Here is a 17075-nt window from a genome sequence, read left to right as displayed (position 1 = left end):
AAAAGCACTTTAAACTCCTGAGAGTTCAAATCTCCTTCCCCAGAGAATAAAGGGCCACTTATAAGAGAGCAGAGTTGGAATAAGGAGAGGAGTGCAGGAGGGAAATCACCCCAAAGTAGGGCAATGGAAATGGACCTCAGCCCAGGTTCAGGAAACCTGTGTGATTTGGGGCAAGTTGCCTCCCTTCTCTGGGCCTTAATTTCTTCCTCTGCTAGGAGGAGATAGTGCATAGAGCACAGGCACTGACCCACAGTGGCTGTTCCCTCTCTCCTGGCTTCCAGATCCCAAGTCCAAAGAACATCCCTGTACTGTGCTGCCTCCCGGAATATCACCAGCCTTGGGGTCAAAGACAGAGGCAGGTCCCACCCCACACTCCAAAAGAGGAAGGCCTGGGCCAGGATGGCCACACTGGAGATCTACAGAACCTGTCCTGAGGTCCAATGTTGAGCTGTGGCTGCTCCCTGGTGGCCCAATGCAGTCACTGCAGCTAGACCCTCAGCCAGGGCAGTGACATTGGCAACTTAGCAGAGGGGGGGACTCCAGTCTCATCCACCCTCTCTCTGAGCCTATGTCCAAGGTCAGATCCAGGGAAGATTCCAGCACCTGAGCACCTTGGTTGTCTGTCTTGGTTGTAAGTGGAATGGTCAGCCTGGCCTGGAGAAGCTCACCTAGAGCAGAACAAGAGTCAAAGACTCAAGAGACTTAGCCCCAGCCTGTGAAACTGGCCAGGGACCCATTCCAGTCTCCTAGCATCCACCTCCCCTTCTCAAGGAACAAGGACCCTGGAGTCCAGGTTCCCAAGATCCCTACCCACAGGCCACCCCACTGAGCCGAATCACATGAGTCAGAGGTCATGTGACCCACCTTCCATCTCTTTGCCTAGCCCCACTGGCTGAGACTGAGGCTGGGAGGTCAGCCTGTCTGCCCGCTGGGCCCCTGGAGAGAGGCCAGTAATGAGACTAGGCAGAGGAGGGAATGTGGTGTCTGGCATCTTCCTAGGGAGTCCCAACTCCATCTCTGAACAGCTCATTATCTCCTCCACTTGCCAGGGCCTTGTCTTCTTGGAGGATATGATCAGGCAGTGCCCAGTGAGGGCAGCTTCCCAGTGCAAGGCAGGGACCACCTCTGGAGGGGAGGCACAGGGGCCAGAGTACCCTGAGGCCCTTCTTCCTAATTTAATAAAGCTCCTGTGACCCTGTGATCTTGTGTCTCAGAGGAGCTGGTGGGAGGCTGCCCTGAGTCACTCACATGCCACACCCAGGATCCTGCTCTGGAATAGGGGCTCAATTCGGATGGGGTCTGTCCTGGCAGGATCAGGACCAGCATTCCCCACCCTGGCTGCACAGAAATAGAATGGTGATGGCGTGGAGCCAGGCCATGGCTCTGTCTGGGAAAGGGAGAATGGCTGCAGGTCCCTGGGCTTCAGGACACCAGCACTCACCTCAGGGCCTCCTGATCTCCTATCTCCTCCTATACTGGAACACCAGAAACCCCCAACCAATCACAGGCCTCAGCACCATAGGATAAAATATACAGATATATTTATAGTATCAAAAGGTCTCCAAAGTGGGGAAGGGGCACCAGGCAACCTGGGCCCTCCCAGTCAGCCCAAACCAGAAGGGGAGCTGACGTCCCTCAAGTCCACCTCTCGGCCCTGTAGAAACTTACTCAAGAGCTCCCTCCCTACCCCAGATGAGTGTTCCTTAGAGTATCAGCTTTTTGCTGTTCTGGAGTTTGTGCAAGGGGGCAGGCTCCCTTCCAGCGGGGGCCCCAGAGCCTTGAGCCTCTTCAAAGATGGTGTTCCTCCGGAGTTCCTGATTGATGCCCATCTCTCCAACCTCTCAAACTCAGGGTGGGTGACCCTGGGGGGAGCAGACCAGGCCAGGAGGGCTGAGCACCTGGATAGAGCAGGTGAGGGGTTCCTCCTCAGGCAGACCCTGCTGCACCTAACCCCCGCCAAGGAGCCCCATGCTGCAGTCTGGATGTGGAATGTGGGGGTGCGGCTTCCTCATGCGCCCTCTGCTGGCTCACAGCAGGCACGCAGGGCATGAGAGTGTCTGAACAGGAAGGCTTCCAGGCACAGAATCAGAGTCAGGGGCTGCTGGCTCCTGCACTCACATGTTTCTGAGGAGCTGTGGGAAGACACAGAAGCCCAGATTTCATAAGCACTTCATGAAGGCTAATAGGGGCGAGGGGTCAGGTGGAGAGGGGGCTCCCATGAACCATGTGAACCAAAGGGGACAGTGAGGACTCCTACTGAGGACAGAGGAACAGGGTCCAAGGGCACTCAGACAGGAGCAGCAAAGAGATGAGTCAGGTGGAAGGGAGGCTCCAGCCAAGACCCTGGGCACTTGCCCTTAGGGATGGAGAGTCACTCACAGAAACAGGGTCCGCAGCAAAGGCAGCCACGCTCCGGCGCATTTCGTTCTCACTGCCACGCAGGGGGATCAGTGATACGCTGCCCAGCCGGACCTCAGGCACTGCCCGGGACACGCGTGAGGGCTCTGAGGGCCACACCAGGCCATCGTGCTGGGGAGCAGGAAAGAAGAGGGGTGCTAGGATCTCGGCTCAGCTTGGCCCAGACACTTAGCTCCAGGTCCACCCATCCTTCCCAGAAATGACTCCAGCTATGATCCGAGGTGACACCCTCAGCTTTGAACCCAGCCGATATGAGAAGCAGCTGTTAGGAGAACATGACTGTATTCCTGGCAAAACCCAGCCAATTATGTTACCCAACAACACTCATCTCCCAGTCCACAAACAAACTGCTCCAGGAATGCAGCACCAATAAAACAGTTTGCCTCCTCTCACCAGGAACCAAGAAAACTACAGAATCCACCATTTCCCTTTGGACCTTGACTACTAAAAGAACTCAGCCAGGCCCTGGTACAGTTTTGTCTTCCTTCTCCCTAAACAATTCTGAGCTCTCAGATAAAACCTCTGTTTAAGTCCAGCCCCTCTGGTCCTGTTTGAAGTCCTCAGCCTGTTCCCACCTGGACCACTGCAGCAGCCACCTCCCTGGCCACCTCACCTCGGGGCTCGGTCCTGTAGTCCATCCTCTCCTGTATGCGGCACCCAGAATGCGCCCTCTCAAACTCAAACCTCTACACCACTTTCTTGCTTAACACTCTCTCTTAAAACTGCCGACTGGGTCAAGTTCAGCTTCCTTGGCATGGCCTTCAAGGGTCTTGAGATTTTGCTCCTGACTCCCTTCCCAGTGCCAGTGCCTGGCACTCATGGCTTCTCCCTTTATACCCCACTGGGCAATCTAGTTCTCTTGCCATGCCTCTGAGTAAACTGCTCCCTTTGTCTAGAAGCCACCCCCACCCCTTGCCTTTGCTTGAACGTTCCCTCATCCCCAAAGATCCAGCTCCCATGATACCCTCTCCCTGCGGCCTTCCCCATACACCCACCCAAGGAGAGCGGTCTGCACCCTTTGTCTCTAGTACACCCGGTTCTGGGATGGACCAGAGTGGGCACTGGGAAGGGTTTAATGAGTAAAGGAACAAACAAAATGAATTAAAAGCAACTCAAAACTTCCTTGAAGGAATTGGTGGCCTGAACAGTGAAGAAGCAAAGTCCCATTCACCACAATGAATGCCTCCTCCGGCCCCTACTCCACACCCGCCCACCATGCTCTACACTTTGTACCTGCACAAAGAGAAAGGTAGCGAACCACTCCCGGAGCTCCATCTGTGTCTCACAGCAGAGGTACCTGCAGGATGGGACACAGGTCTGGATGCTGCCAAGAACCAGGCTCAGCAGGAAACACCCTACCCATCCCCCCAGCCCAGGGTCTCAGGGCAGGGCACAGATCTGGACAGTGGGGGGGACCCACTCAAGGGGGACAGGCTACCATCTCTTGGCCTGGGGTCTCAAGACAGAGCCTTCGCTCACCACTGCTGTTTCTCGTGTTTCTCTGTCTCGTGCACCACAGTGAAGCCCCAGCTGCAGAGGAGGAGTGAGTGGAATCACTTGACAGCCCCCAGAGGCCTCACAGCCCAGGTTCCCAGGACAGAGCCCAGAAGCATGGGTCAGAGCTGGGAGCAGAGTTCAGGACCTTCTCAAAAGGGTAGCATATACTAACTACTGCCTCTCCTCTCACAGCCCCTACCTTCCTCACAGCCTCCCAGGCCCTTGGCTCCCCCATCCTCAACCCCACTCGACCCCAGATAAAACCAGGCACGGCTAGCAGAGAGTCAGAACACCAAGCCTGGTGGCTCCTTAAATTAGTAACAATAATAATGGCTATGTGTCACTTTTCAGTTTTTGAAAACATACAACCACCCTTTGAAACAACTGCCATTATTTTCACCATTCTAAAGATGTGGGAAGTGAGGCACAGAAAGGTCCCAGAGACAGTCAGTGACAGAGTTTCAACCCAGGCTTCATTTCTCAAACATGAGCAAGGATCAGAGTTCCCTGAATGGCTGTTACAGCACAGACCGCTGGCCCCACCTCACAGACCCACAAGTCAGCAGGTCTGGGTGGTACCCCAGAAGTTGAGTTTCTAATGTGTTTCCAGGTGATGCTGATGCTGCTGGTCTGGGAAACCACACCTTCAGAACCACTGAACCAGCCAGTCAAGTTCAAAGCCCCCAGATGTGCCTTTCTCTCGATCTGTTCTGAGCCCCGGTAGGCCCCAGCTGCACACCTATCTCCCCAGGTCCAGCTCACCAGGTGGGCGGCCGGAGTTTCTTCTTCACTCCCAAGTAGACTTTGAGGCTCTTCACAGGCCATTCCTTCTCAGGTCGGTGACTCTGGGGATGGGGGAGGGTGGAGGGAGAGGATACTTCTGTCAGTTGGGGTGGACGTTGGGGCACTTCTCCCAACTAGGTACCTCCCTCCTCCCTCACCCAGCCCCCTTTGGATCCCAGCACCAGGAAGCCTTCCTGACAAAGCCCTCCCCATTCACGATCCAGCCCAATGAAGCCCCCCAGGCCTCTCTCCCTGCAGCAGCATCAGACAGTCAACCCTCAGTCCCCGAGGCAGCCATTCCAATGGGATCCAGAGCAGTGAGCCCCAGTCCCAGAGGGAGAGGTCTGCACATCACCCTCTGGCACCAAACTAAATAAGCCTGTGTGATCTGGGAGCTTCGGCTGGTTGCTCGCATCTGTCTCAGGTTATTTATCCCTCACCCCTCCCTGTCCCACGGAGGCTCCAGGGTTGACGGTATGAACAGAAGGCTGTGGGGCCAGCAGCTACTAGCTTTTTGGCTCCCCGAGGGGAAGGCTAATGACTCAAGCTGAAGCAGGACAGCTGTTTGGTAGACCAAAGGAAGAACTTTCCAATGGCCTAGGTCAGGAAGCGAGAGACCAATGTACTGGGGAGGGGCACCAGATCATTGACATGCTCACCTCTGGCCCCCACCTCTGCATATGGGTCTGTCTTAGAAGGAGCAAGCTGGCTCAGAGGCAGGGGGATGGGAGCAATGACCTCCCAAGGAAGAAGTTAGTTGGAGGTCAAGCTAATGAGCCTTCCTCCTGCTCTGAGAGCTACTTGCTCGAAGCCCTGCCCCAACCAGGCACCCTGGAGCCAGCAGTGGCACCAGGGTAAATGGCTGGGGTGGGGGGACTCACTTACAACCAAAACTGGGGGATCAAAGATTGAGCCACCCCCACCATGCTTCTGACCATTGCTCCTAGGCACCTCCAGGCATGGCTCCTCAGCAAGAACAAAAAGAGGAAACTAGGGGATGGCAGGGGAGGTAGAGAATCTGGGGAATTGGTGGACTCCTTGTGAGGTCACAAAAGGATGGGTTGCCTAGGGATTTGTGGAGACTTCAGTGCTGCCATAAGTCATGGCTTAAGAGGGGCTCACTATGGACCCTTCACCCTGCTTTCAGCCCAATTCCCCTAATGCCCAAGCCTGATGGAAAAGCCCTGTGTCTCCTACACACAGTACCTGACCTGACAATGGTCATGTGCCCAAAAGGCACAGGATGACCTGAGCTGCAGGAAGAAAGGAAACTGGGTGGTAGAAAGGGAAATTAGGCTGCGGATATGGGAAGAATACAAGGAAGAAACCTACATGCATGCAGGGAAGTAAGGCTGAGAGCATGGAAAACATCAGGCTGTAGGTTGAAAGAAAGCAGGTAGCAAGAATAGAGAAACAGACAGGCTGTAAAGGAAACTGGGCTGCAGCCACAGACTTTGGGCTGAGAGGAGAAAGGACATGAGGGAAATTGGGCTGCAGGCATGGAAGGCATCTGGCTGAGGGAATGGAAAGCAGGCTTCAGGCTCAGAAATCAGGCTGTGGCTACGAGGGGAAGTAAAGTGGAAGCAAGGAGTAAAGTCAATCAAGAGGGAAACGAACAGGCCCGTGGGTGACAGGAATGACAATTCCAGTCAGGGCGTGGAGAGAATTATGGGAGTTGAGGAATTCAACCCAAGCTGTGGCTCCTTGAGGATCTGAAAAACAACCCTCAGGCCTCTGCTTCCTCAAGCTCTGGTGTGCATGGTACATGAGTGGCATGTGCATGGCTGAGACAGGAAGGTTGAGGGGGGCTGGGAGGGGGTGGCAAGGGGAGCCTGTCAATGTAATCTTTGGTTTCCCAAGGAGTTAATTTCTAATCAACCAGCTCATGTTTCCAGCATCTCTGAGTTCTGAGGTCACTAGCAGAGAAGGAAGTTTACCCCTCGATGCTCAAAGACCTCTGCTGGAACCAAGATCTTTCTAGAATGTGCCTTTCCCAGGTGCCTCGGTGTCTGTAACAATGGGAGACTCCCCCAGGACAAGGCAAGGGTTCACATATCCTGAGTGCCAGGGATTGTCCCAAATATTCTGTCCCGTTGCTCTACAAACCAGCAAATACCAAAATTGCTAGCACCTTGGTAGCCAAAACATACCTTCCTGGGGCTTCTGTCAGGCCTGAGGTGCTGGCTGCCACTGGGGAGCACACCACCCACCCTTGCACTTATCAGTCCCTTGCTGTGGAGTCCTTGATTCCTATACTTCAAGGAATAAAAAGCTCGGCTTTGATGCTGACAAACCTGGGTTTGAATCCCAGTCTAGCACCTAGAGATGGCCTGAGGCAAGTCACTCAAAGCCTGCTTTCTCACCTGTGAAATGGGACAGTAGTGAGATTACATGTCCCAATATGTGAGGGGTGGTTCACCAAGCCTGGCTTAACAAACATTATATCTGTTTCCTTTCCCTAGCTCTCCTGCTTTCTCCCCTCCATGCCAAGGGATCAGCCGTTGCTTTTCCAGGTGCCTCAGCCATCCTCCCTCTTCTCTGTCTACATGGATGGGCTTGGTCTGTTCTAAGGGGCTAGTGCCTCTAGAGGGAGGGGGCCAGGAAAATAATATCCCAGAACCAAGGGGGACTGACTGGAGGGGTGGACAGGCCCAGAAGTAAGGATGTGATCATAGGAGGAGGCAAAAGAAAGAAGAGGAGGCATTCCCCATAAGGGTCAGTAGGAGCCCAGACAGCATTAACAGAGGTATAATGTACAAAGAAAGGAAGGTGAAGGTCCTGCTCTATTGGCTCTGCTTCCTCCATGGCAGCCAGGCCTGTCCAGATGTTCTCAGGAGATGAAGGGGCAGGAAGGGCTGGAGACATTGGTAGGGGTGGCTATGGGAGCTCAGGCCAGTCCCCTGGGCTTGGGAACACATTTCTGCTGCCTGTCTCTGCAGGACATCTATGTTCTGTGGCCCCTGGGGCACAGCTGGGACCCACAGGACAGTAGCAAGGACATTCTGATAGCCCTGGAACTCCCTCCAGGGTTAAAAAGAGGGTGTCTCCAGAGGTGACAGGGGCATCCGTTACTGGTTCCACGGCTGCCACACTGAGTCCTTTGGAAAATCTAGAGTATCACATTGATGGGGGACTCCTACCTTGGGGAAAGGACTCTGGGACAGGCTTGGGGATGAAGGACAGGAGCCTAGGCGCCAGGCCCCAGGGTAGGGCCAGTGCTGATAGGCAAGGGTGCAGGGAACCATGCCTGGAGATGGCCAGGAGCTCTGGCTGTGTCCCTATGTTCCCACCAGGCTCACTTGGCCCCCAGGTGGTGTAAGGCAGCTGGCAGTTGGCCCACAGCTACTCACGGTCTCAGGGACCCCGCTCCATGGCCTCTGGTTCTGTTTGATAGAGGATCAGGGTTACGGAAGAAGGAGGCCCAGGTCCAGAGTCAGGATAGTGTGCGCTGTGGTGTGTGGTGGCATGGGGCATGTATGTGCAATAGATGTTGGGGGAAAGGTTGCCAGGATGGAGTCTGCTCTGGGAAGATATCCAGCATGTGGAGAAAGTGGGCCAAGAGGAGATATGAAGCAATAAGACATGCATGGGCCACAACTTGGGCTGTCACCATGCAGCATGTTCTTGTGTGTGCCCTAACATGACACAGGCACAGGTGAGAAAGCTCATGCCTGATGTGATGGCATCCAGGTACCAGGGTCTAGTGAGACTACAGAACAGTGCAGAGTAGCCACCCAGGGCCACAGCAGCCGCATCCCTGAGAGTTTCCAACTCTCCCCACTACTGTGTTGGCCCAAGACTCCTCAATAGGGATGCTGCCACTGGCAAGCCCAAGGGAGCATTTGTGCATGGGTGTCTGTGCATACTCAGGTGCCGGTGCCCATCGCAAGGCAGGACCAAGCAGGGCCACTTACCCGGATCTCCTTGTAGAGCCGCAGGCAGCTGCTGTTCAGGATAAAGTAGCGATCGTGGAAGCCACCTGAGGGCAGGCCCAGGCCCAGGAGGCTGCGGTCCTCACGGAACTTCATCATGCCGTGCTTGGTGTCGCCCACGTGGCTGGCTGTGGGATGAGTGGAGTGGGCATAGAATGCACGAACCCCCGCCCCCCCATGAACCCAGATACCCTGGGTAGGGTCCCAAGATGAAGGAAAGTGTCACGTCCTGCCCCAGCCTCTGAAGAGACCTGCCTGTCTGGTACCCACTGCCTGAGCTGCTCCTCCCTGGCACCGCCAGGTCCTTCCCCAGCTCTGGATGGAGGGATCCACCACCTACCCAGGTACAGCAGCATGGCCTCCATGGACTGGTGCTTCTTCACCACCAGATAGCTGTCTATGCCCAGCACGTGCAGGATGGGCAGCACCTTCTCCGAAAAGTGCAGGGGGCGCTCTGGGGAGAGGTCACACCCACTGTCACCAGGGCTACGTGGCCTGACAGAACTGATGGCTGGCGCATGGACACATACCACTTATATGTCCACCAGCACCGTCCACTCTCATCGCCGTCCACTCTCAGCATGGCCTAGCGCCACCACACATCACACAATAACCACCTCCCACGCCCGAGCTTCAGGCATGACACAGCCTGCTGAACCACAGCTGCTCCAACCCGACATGTTCAAACTCAAGTGGTGAGCTTTCCTGCTGTCCTCATGAGGGAACACAGCCCCACCCACCAGGCCACCCCAGCCAAAAACCACCCCTCCTCCCTCTCAGCCTCCCTTCACAGGTCGAATCTCTCTGCTTTTGCCCATCTCCATTGCTGTCTCCCTGGCTGTGTTACCATCTTCCACTCAGACTAATACTGCAGCCTTTGAAGTGGGCCCCTGTGTGTGCTCTCACTCCCCTCTCTCCCAGCTCTCTCCACCCGGCAGCGAGAAGACATCTTTTCTAACTCCCAGTCACTAACCCTTCCCTGGCCTTGCACTGTGTCAGGCTCTAGGCCCCTAATGGCTGCCTCTGCCTCCCTGTATCACAGCCCTACCAGGTGCCACAATCCCTTCACTGCCCTTATCTCAAGCTCACTGAAAGGATGCTGTCTCTGGCCATGACAGGGCCTTTGCCCATGCTGTCCCACTACCTGGAAGCACTCCTCCCACCCCCCTTCACCAAATAACCCCTTTTCTTCCTTCACATCCTAGCTCAGGGACCTCAAAGCCAGAGACCCTGCTATAAGTCTGGTGGTGTGGTGGCCCTTTCCTGCACAGCAGTTGACACAGCTGTAGTTGTACATTTACTGATGTGATCACAGGATTAATGTCTCTATTCCATACGAGACTAACCCCCAGGAGGGTCAGGACTGTGTGTCTTTCTCCCCAGCCCAGTGCCTGGCACTCCACAAATAACAGAAAAAATGAACAGAGATACCCTCACCCTCCACTGCCATCAAGACTGTCCTTCACCCTAAAATGCCTTTATTACCCCCCTTCACTACCATAGCCCCTTCACCACACCATCACAACCATCCTTACCTACACCACCACCCCACCCACTACTCTGGCATGGTCATTATCACCCACTGCCCCCTTCACCACCAACAGGGTCACCTGCAACCCCATGATCAAATTCAGCATCATTACCCTTGCAAGCAATGCCATTCTCATTGACAGCTGAGGAAACATCGTCATAGCTGACACCATCTACCCCCTTCACTGTCCCTCCCGTCAGCAGCACTACAACTGTGACCTCAAACTCTACCAGCACACTGTTACCACCATTACTGAGATCACAGTGCGACAGCAAAATCTGTCATCCAAAACCCCCTTCGCCACCACTGTCCCCACACTTCAGGATAGGGGAAGACAAACTGGGGCTGCAGCCCAGACAAAGACAGGTTGGCACCATATCCTGCACCGAACCTGGTGGTCACCCACCTGTCTCCTCCCTCTCATTGACCTCAAAGCAGGTCCAATAGTCCTTCTCCCTGATGCTCACATTCCTGCGATCCAGGATTTCCAGGGTGAGCTCCTCAGCTGTCATGGATGCTGGGATCTGTGATGACCAAGGAGAGGAGATCAACCTACCCTATCCCCTGCCCTGCCACATCCCTGCTGGGTGATCAGGGGCTGAGCCCACCCCTCTCAGGGCCCTCTGGAGTCCTGGGATGGAGAGGGGTGTCTCTGAGTGGTCCTGATGAGCTGAATGGAGAGGCAGGGAAAAGACAGGCCAAGCACTACCCAGATACTGGGGCTCCCTTTGGAGTGGAAGCCCTGCTCCCCCAGCCATCTGAGCCTGTGCCTGACCCAGCCTGACTCTTCTGGCTATTTGAGTCCTAGGTCACCAGCCCCACCTTGATATGCTGCTCAGTCTCTGCCTTCTTCTCTTCCAGGTACACTGTACAGATGAAGTCACCAGCATGCTGTAACGAGACAGGGCTGGAAGTCTATCCAGTGGGTACAGGTGGATGGCCTGAGCCCCCCACCCCAGGTCCTGTCCTTTACCTGGGTCCCACTGGCAGTGCCAGCCACGCGCATCTTTACAATGGCAGTGATCTCCTCCCGCTGCTTCCTTAGCTCCTCCTCGTCCACCTGGGAAGCGGGGAGGGGCAGAGACAGATGGTCAGTGCTGCTGGGAGGCTCAGCCCTGCCCTCCACCACCCACTAGCTAGGGACGCACACTGAACACCACCACATAGTGGTTGATGAGGTCCTCCACCACATGGCCAGCCTTGTAGTCCTGCCCATCTGTCTGGAAGAGTGTTGGCCCAAACACAATAGCCAAGTTGTGTGTGTTCATCTGGTTCGTGTCTGAGAAGCACTGGACGCTGGACAGGGAGGGATGGAGGCTGAGTGAGGAGTCCGGCACAGAACTTCCCCACCTCATCTTCCCAATTCCTAACAGGGTCACGACTGGAGTGAACCCAAGGAAGGTCCTGGTCAGAGCAGACCACTAATTGAGGGGAAGTGGGGACAGTCTTTTTGGCCATGTCTTGGGTCCTTGGGAAGAGTAGGGCTGGGAAGCTGGGAGCCCTGGCCAGGGTCCCCAAGGTTTCGGCTCCCTAGCTGAAAGCTCCTCTACTCTCCCATCTGCAGGAAGTAAATTGGGGGACAAAGTGTCCAGGATTAGGGCACCTCATAAGTCAACACTCAGTCCCCAGGCCTACCTGGTTCCCAGGGGAGGGCAGCCAGCAGGGTTGGGAGTAGAAGAATCTTCTCTACCTCATCCCCCCAGAGCCTCGCAATAGTATCGCTCCTCACCAGTACAGGTGGCTGATAAGGGCCTTCACCGTGGCCCGGTTGACTGGGGGCAGACGTGCCAGGAGCTCTCGGTACTTGGAGACCTTCTCCTCCTCATCCTCAATCTCTGGGTTAGGGGAGACAGATCAGGTCAGGACCCTCCACCCCACCCTTCATCTGTAACCACCTCCCTGTCCCAACCCTCTGGCTGTCCTGCTTCTCATCCTTGGGAACAGTACTGCCTGCCCCTGTCCAGCCCAGATTCTACCAGGCACTCAGGAGCTGCCAGCCACGTATAGAGTGACAACAGGCATGGGAAACAGGAGGGAGGGGGGCTGGAGCCTGTCCGCTGGGGCATGTTTAGCCCAAGTGCATACTGGGAAAGGGCTGGAGTCCTAAGACAGGAATGGACAAGTCGGCGGCACACACCTGAGGCCTCCAGCCAGGACAGGCGTTGGGCTCGAGTGAAGAGCCCATCAGGCAGGTCTCGCAGGAAGCGTTTGAGCGCAGAGGAGACGTCATCCACATGTTGCTCTCCCTCCTTGAGGCGCACGGAGCGAGCATCCTGCCGCAGGCTCTCCAGCAGCCTATGTGTCTTGGAAGTCTGTCCACACTTGCGGTAGATACCCTCGGAAGTCAGGCCTGGAGGGAGGTGGGGCTGAGCTAAGGGTGGGGCTGAGCTGGGGGCAGGGCAAAAATGAGGTGCCTAAGGCATTGGTCATGGGGCGAGGCATCGCAACTACTTTCAAGGGGACCCTGGGAAGGTGGGGGCTTGGCCTCTAGGGCAGGTGAAAGTCGTTCTGGGCGGCCGCAGCCTGTAGAGTGGGGCAGGGCTCACCGCACTGCGTGATGTAGTCCACACAGCGGTACACAATCACTGGGATGTCCGAGTCTCCCAGCTGCTGCTCCGACAGTGTATCCCCCGAGCTAGCCGCTGCTTTCTGGATGGAACCCAGCCAGCCAGCAAAGTCCAGTCGCCGTTCTCCCTGGATATACAGTGTCCTGGGCCAGGGGACAGTCAGTCACTTGGGATCTACACCTATTCCACCCCTCCCAGGCTTGTCAGACTGCCAAAGGCTTCTCAGAGCCCCTCAGGGAGGCCAGGGCTCACCTTCTCCGCTCCACCAGCACTAGCACTTGGTTCTCGCTGTCCCCTTGGACGGCTGTGGAGAAGCCAGTAGAAGTGAGGCCCAGGCCTTGTTCATGGTCCCCCTGAGGCTCTCTGAACACCGCCCCCCTGGGACCCACCCACCAACACATGGGGTCACTGAGATGCACCCCAAGGGCAGGACAGAACGAGGGAGGGCAGGTTGGCTACTTCTAGCTAAGCCAATGTAGCATTCAGACTTCCAGGGAGGGATTGGGGGCCTGGGAGCCCAGGATATGGTGCCCTGGAGGCTGGAGCCCCAGGTCTGGGTCCACGCACAAAGCTCCTGCAGTTTCCGCAGTTGCAGTGGCTCCTCGCAGGGCCCCTCTGGGAAGATGGCATGGAGCTCGGAGCCGGTGAGAGAGAACCAGCCCTCCTGGGTCCGCTGTAGGCTCAGGCCAGCTTTGTAGGGTAGGCGTCCAAGCCGCTCAAAATCCCGGGCCAGCAGATCCTCAGCCAGGGGAGGCACAAACGCCTGGTGGGGGAGGCCAGGGACTACATCAGCCATCAGTACTACCTGCCCAGACACCTCAGTCCTTGGCTTGTGGGTGTGTGCCTGCTGTCCACCCAGCTGCCTCCTCTCTCTTCCCCAGGGCAGAACCCAGCAGAGTGAATGAACTTGGGTATATCATGCCCCACATCATACCCACTCAGATGTGCCCTTCTCTGGAAAATCTTCCCAGACACCACAAAAGGATGTCCCTTCTCTGCGCCTCCAAGGTGCCAAAGCATCCTTGCCCTCCTTTGTAGCACTGATTATACTGTCATTGCCACCTGGACCCCATCTGTCTTCCCCATCAGAGCTATTGAAGAGCCAGGACCAAGACTAATTCATCTGAGTCCCCAGGACTCTGAGGAATGACCATCAGGAGCCACAGATGTCTGGTCAATGAACAAGGGAATGATAAAAGAGTTACAGGCCCTCATAGCACAGGGGACCACAGAGGACACCTGGCTCTAGTCCCAAGGGTAGAGCTCTCCTCTGTAGGCTCCCTGCCTCCTTTCTCTAGGACAAGGAGGCCACTCCCCCTGGAGGCAGCACTGTCCATCCTAAGATGGCTCTGCCTGTCATTATTAAACATGTATTGAGCATCGATGGAGTACAAGGCCCATATAGTTGAGACAGGTCTCCTGACCTACCCTCAGAGTGTTGCAGATTATATTAGGCCCTTGGTATGAGAGCCTGTCCAGTGTCAGCTGCCCTCCATCCTGGGGGAGCTGGAATATATGGGATCCACCAGGAGGTCTCACCATATGCCCGGTAGGACTCCCTCCACACCCTCCTACTAACCCAGGCCCACCTTGGCAATGCACTTGACCCACTCATGAGCCAGCTTCGCACTGTCCAGTCCAAACAGGTATAGTCGCTCTCCTTCCGTGTACACCTCAAAGGTGTGCTCAAAGCTGTAGATACACAGGCCAGGATTCAGGCCCTCCCCGATCCAGCCCTGCCCTTCCCATCACTGCTATTCTCTGCCCCACTCCATGACTGTCCTTGTGAGTGCCCTTCACCTGGTTCCCTAAGAGTTGGTGGGAAAGCCCTCAGGAGACTGGCTTAACCCCTGTACAGCCCCAGTTTTCTGTGTGACCCTGGGGAGGTCCTGCCCCTCTCTGGGCCTCTTTCCCGGTCTTCTCAACTGGGAATGGGGCGGGCTTTATAGCAATAACAATCTGCGATTCTGCCCAGGAGTGCTCACCCATGGGTGTCAGGAGGGGGCACTGCCAGGCACACAATCTCGCTGGCTCGAATCTCTCCGTTGGGGGTCACTGCCCGCTCATTCTCATAGTAGCTCAGGACCCCGTCACTAAGGACACACCAGCGTCGGCTGAACTCTGGGGAGAAGTTGGTCAGGGGAACCATTAGGGAGCCACCCACCCTCACCTGAAAACCACCTCTGCATGCTCCCTGGGCTCTCACACCCACCTGGCCCATGTCTTCATTCTAATTCACAAGCTTCCCCCAATTCCACCTTCCTCTCTGCAGCCCTGCAGACGCAGTTCAGCACACACCCTTCCCCTGGACCACTGCAGCAGCCTCTTCATTGCTCTCCCAGCCTTGCTTATTCCAAGAGTCAAAAGTGATCTGGTAAAACCAGATTTTGTCCTTCCTCAGCTCAAAACTCTCCCATTACCCACTCCCCTTGTCCTCAGAACAAAGTCTATGTCCCTCAGCCTGATACTACACCTCTCCAGCCCCCTCTGACCACTCAACCCTGCTCTTCTGTTCTCTCCCCACACCCTTCATCCTTCAAGGTCAGTCCAAATGCCACAGGAAGCCTTCCACGCACCCCTCCCCCTCCTGTACCTCACCCTCCTTTGCCAGCAGCACCCATTACTCTATACTCTGCCTCCTCTTATAATGGCTCTAAGGAGTCTGACAAGATTCCATAAAGGAACAGAAATAGGAATCTGTGCCAGGAAAGGTAGGAGAAAAAACAGAATGTCAAGGCCATTCAGACTCCTGTAGTTCATAGCACTGAGCTTCACATTGGCTCAGGGCTTCCTGGTACCCAGGACAAAAAGGATGATTCAGGCAGCTACGTAAATGACATCATCAGGCAGAGAGAGGTAGAGTGGGACAGCGTCTCGGGGGCAGTGAGGTGATGCACAGCACAGAGTTCTAAAGAAATCTCTCTGGGAGTTGGAAGGGTTCATCGGGAGATGCTGAGGGATGCAGTGAGCAATGGTCTCAACAATGTTCCCACAGCAGACACTGTGTCTTATCCTATCTACGAGAATGTGACATTGCCCTCTGAGGCTGGTGTGTCCTAGAACCTGCCCCCCAGGCTGGGCTCCCTCTAGGACAACCAGCCTTGCCTCAGTCACTCTTTATCCTGCAGACATTTGCCAAGTGCCCACTATGTGCTGTTCTATGCTCTGGGGGCTACAGTGGTGACTAAGAGGAGCTCATGTTTCAGTGGGGCACAGAGATTCAATAAACAGACCTATAAACAGATTAATGTCAGATAAATGGTATGAAAGTAGGATAAACAGGGAGTGCTATTTTGGATGAAACGGTCGGGGATGAAGTCTCTAAGGAGTGACATTTAAACAGAGACCTGATTGAAGTGAGGAACTGACCATGCAGATATTTAGGGAAAAGCATTTTGGGCAGAGGGCATGGTGAGTGCTAAGGCCCTGGGGGAGTGAATATGCATGTTTGAGACACAGCAAGGAGGCCAGTAAGGCTGGAGTAGAGTGAGTGAGGGGAGCAGGGTCAGAGAGGTAATGAAGCGTGACATGGAGATCCTTGTGGCCTGTGGATTTACTCAGAGTTGGCAAGCAAATAGAAGGCTGAGATGAGAGAGGGACAGTGCTTTAAGCTTAGTCCTCAAACTTCCTAATATCCATCGGCTCCAAATGCCAGATGCCCAGCACAGGGCCCACACCAGTAGGTGCTCAGTAAAGACTTCTTTAGTCTAAAGGAAACGGGTAGTGATGTGCTCTGCAGTGCCATGCCCCACTTATATACTGATCATTCCATTTATTAAGCACCTACTGTGTACCAGAGACCACATTCGGGAAGCCCTCCAGGGTGACTCTGCCAGAGTGCACGTGGCACCCTCATGGGCCCACCAACCTGGCTAGAATGCCACCTTCCCAGCACCCACCTTCCCGGGAGCGGCGGTCCTGCAGTGGCTTGCCAGCAGAAGCGGTCTTGTAGAGGAAGCCGCTGTGGCTCACAGTTGGCAGGACAATTGAGTAGTGCTTTTCTAGGGGCTTCATCAAATCCAGCCGAGGTACCTCTTTTGGGAAGGGGGGTAGAATGGCTGGTCATGCTTGCCATCCAAGGGGGACCCCCTCACCCCTACCTGGGTTGAGCATGCAAGCTTACATTTAAGTCACCAGCCCCGGTTTTCCTGACTAGCACCCTTGGGCTCTCACTGCCACACCCAGGATTCTGCCCCAGCCATTCTCCACCTTTCCCCACGTGTGCAAATTTTACCCTGCTCCCAAGGCCCAGCTCCAGTACCAGGAAGTTTCCCTGACTTCCCAGCCCAGCCCAACCCACCCTCCTTGTTGCCTGTTGAGACAGAGGGCCAGCACAAAAGAATGAGG

At 55.4% G+C, this 17075-nt stretch overlaps 1 protein-coding gene across 1 annotated transcript in view; it reads right to left on the bottom strand.

The window, feature by feature from the left end:
* Positions 1–1524: 1524 nt before the first annotated feature.
* The window catches only part of ARAP1 (ArfGAP with RhoGAP domain, ankyrin repeat and PH domain 1), a 44261-nt gene continuing 28710 nt past the window's right edge, over positions 1525–17075 (bottom strand). The window contains exons 15-33 of the mRNA XM_016208488.2: positions 16628–16762; positions 14714–14849; positions 14318–14420; positions 13296–13491; positions 12981–13032; positions 12708–12871; positions 12299–12511; positions 11891–11996; positions 11310–11457; positions 11135–11221; positions 10984–11052; positions 10568–10685; positions 8971–9084; positions 8613–8758; positions 4678–4760; positions 3898–3948; positions 3652–3715; positions 2380–2529; positions 1525–2132 (exon numbers count right to left, since the gene is read on the bottom strand). Of these exons, the coding sequence (XP_016063974.2) occupies positions 2115–2132; positions 2380–2529; positions 3652–3715; positions 3898–3948; positions 4678–4760; positions 8613–8758; positions 8971–9084; positions 10568–10685; positions 10984–11052; positions 11135–11221; positions 11310–11457; positions 11891–11996; positions 12299–12511; positions 12708–12871; positions 12981–13032; positions 13296–13491; positions 14318–14420; positions 14714–14849; positions 16628–16762 (2153 nt within the window). The 3' untranslated portion in view covers positions 1525–2114. The remainder of the gene's footprint in view (positions 2133–2379; positions 2530–3651; positions 3716–3897; positions 3949–4677; positions 4761–8612; positions 8759–8970; positions 9085–10567; positions 10686–10983; positions 11053–11134; positions 11222–11309; positions 11458–11890; positions 11997–12298; positions 12512–12707; positions 12872–12980; positions 13033–13295; positions 13492–14317; positions 14421–14713; positions 14850–16627; positions 16763–17075) is intronic.

This window comes from Miniopterus natalensis, chromosome 11 (assembly GCF_054644295.1).
Source record: "Miniopterus natalensis isolate mMinNat1 chromosome 11, mMinNat1.hap1, whole genome shotgun sequence".
Classification (NCBI taxonomy): Eukaryota; Metazoa; Chordata; class Mammalia; order Chiroptera; family Miniopteridae; genus Miniopterus; species Miniopterus natalensis.
The sequence above is the reverse complement of the archived record's forward strand: the minus strand, read 5'-3'. Positions and strand labels throughout refer to the sequence as shown.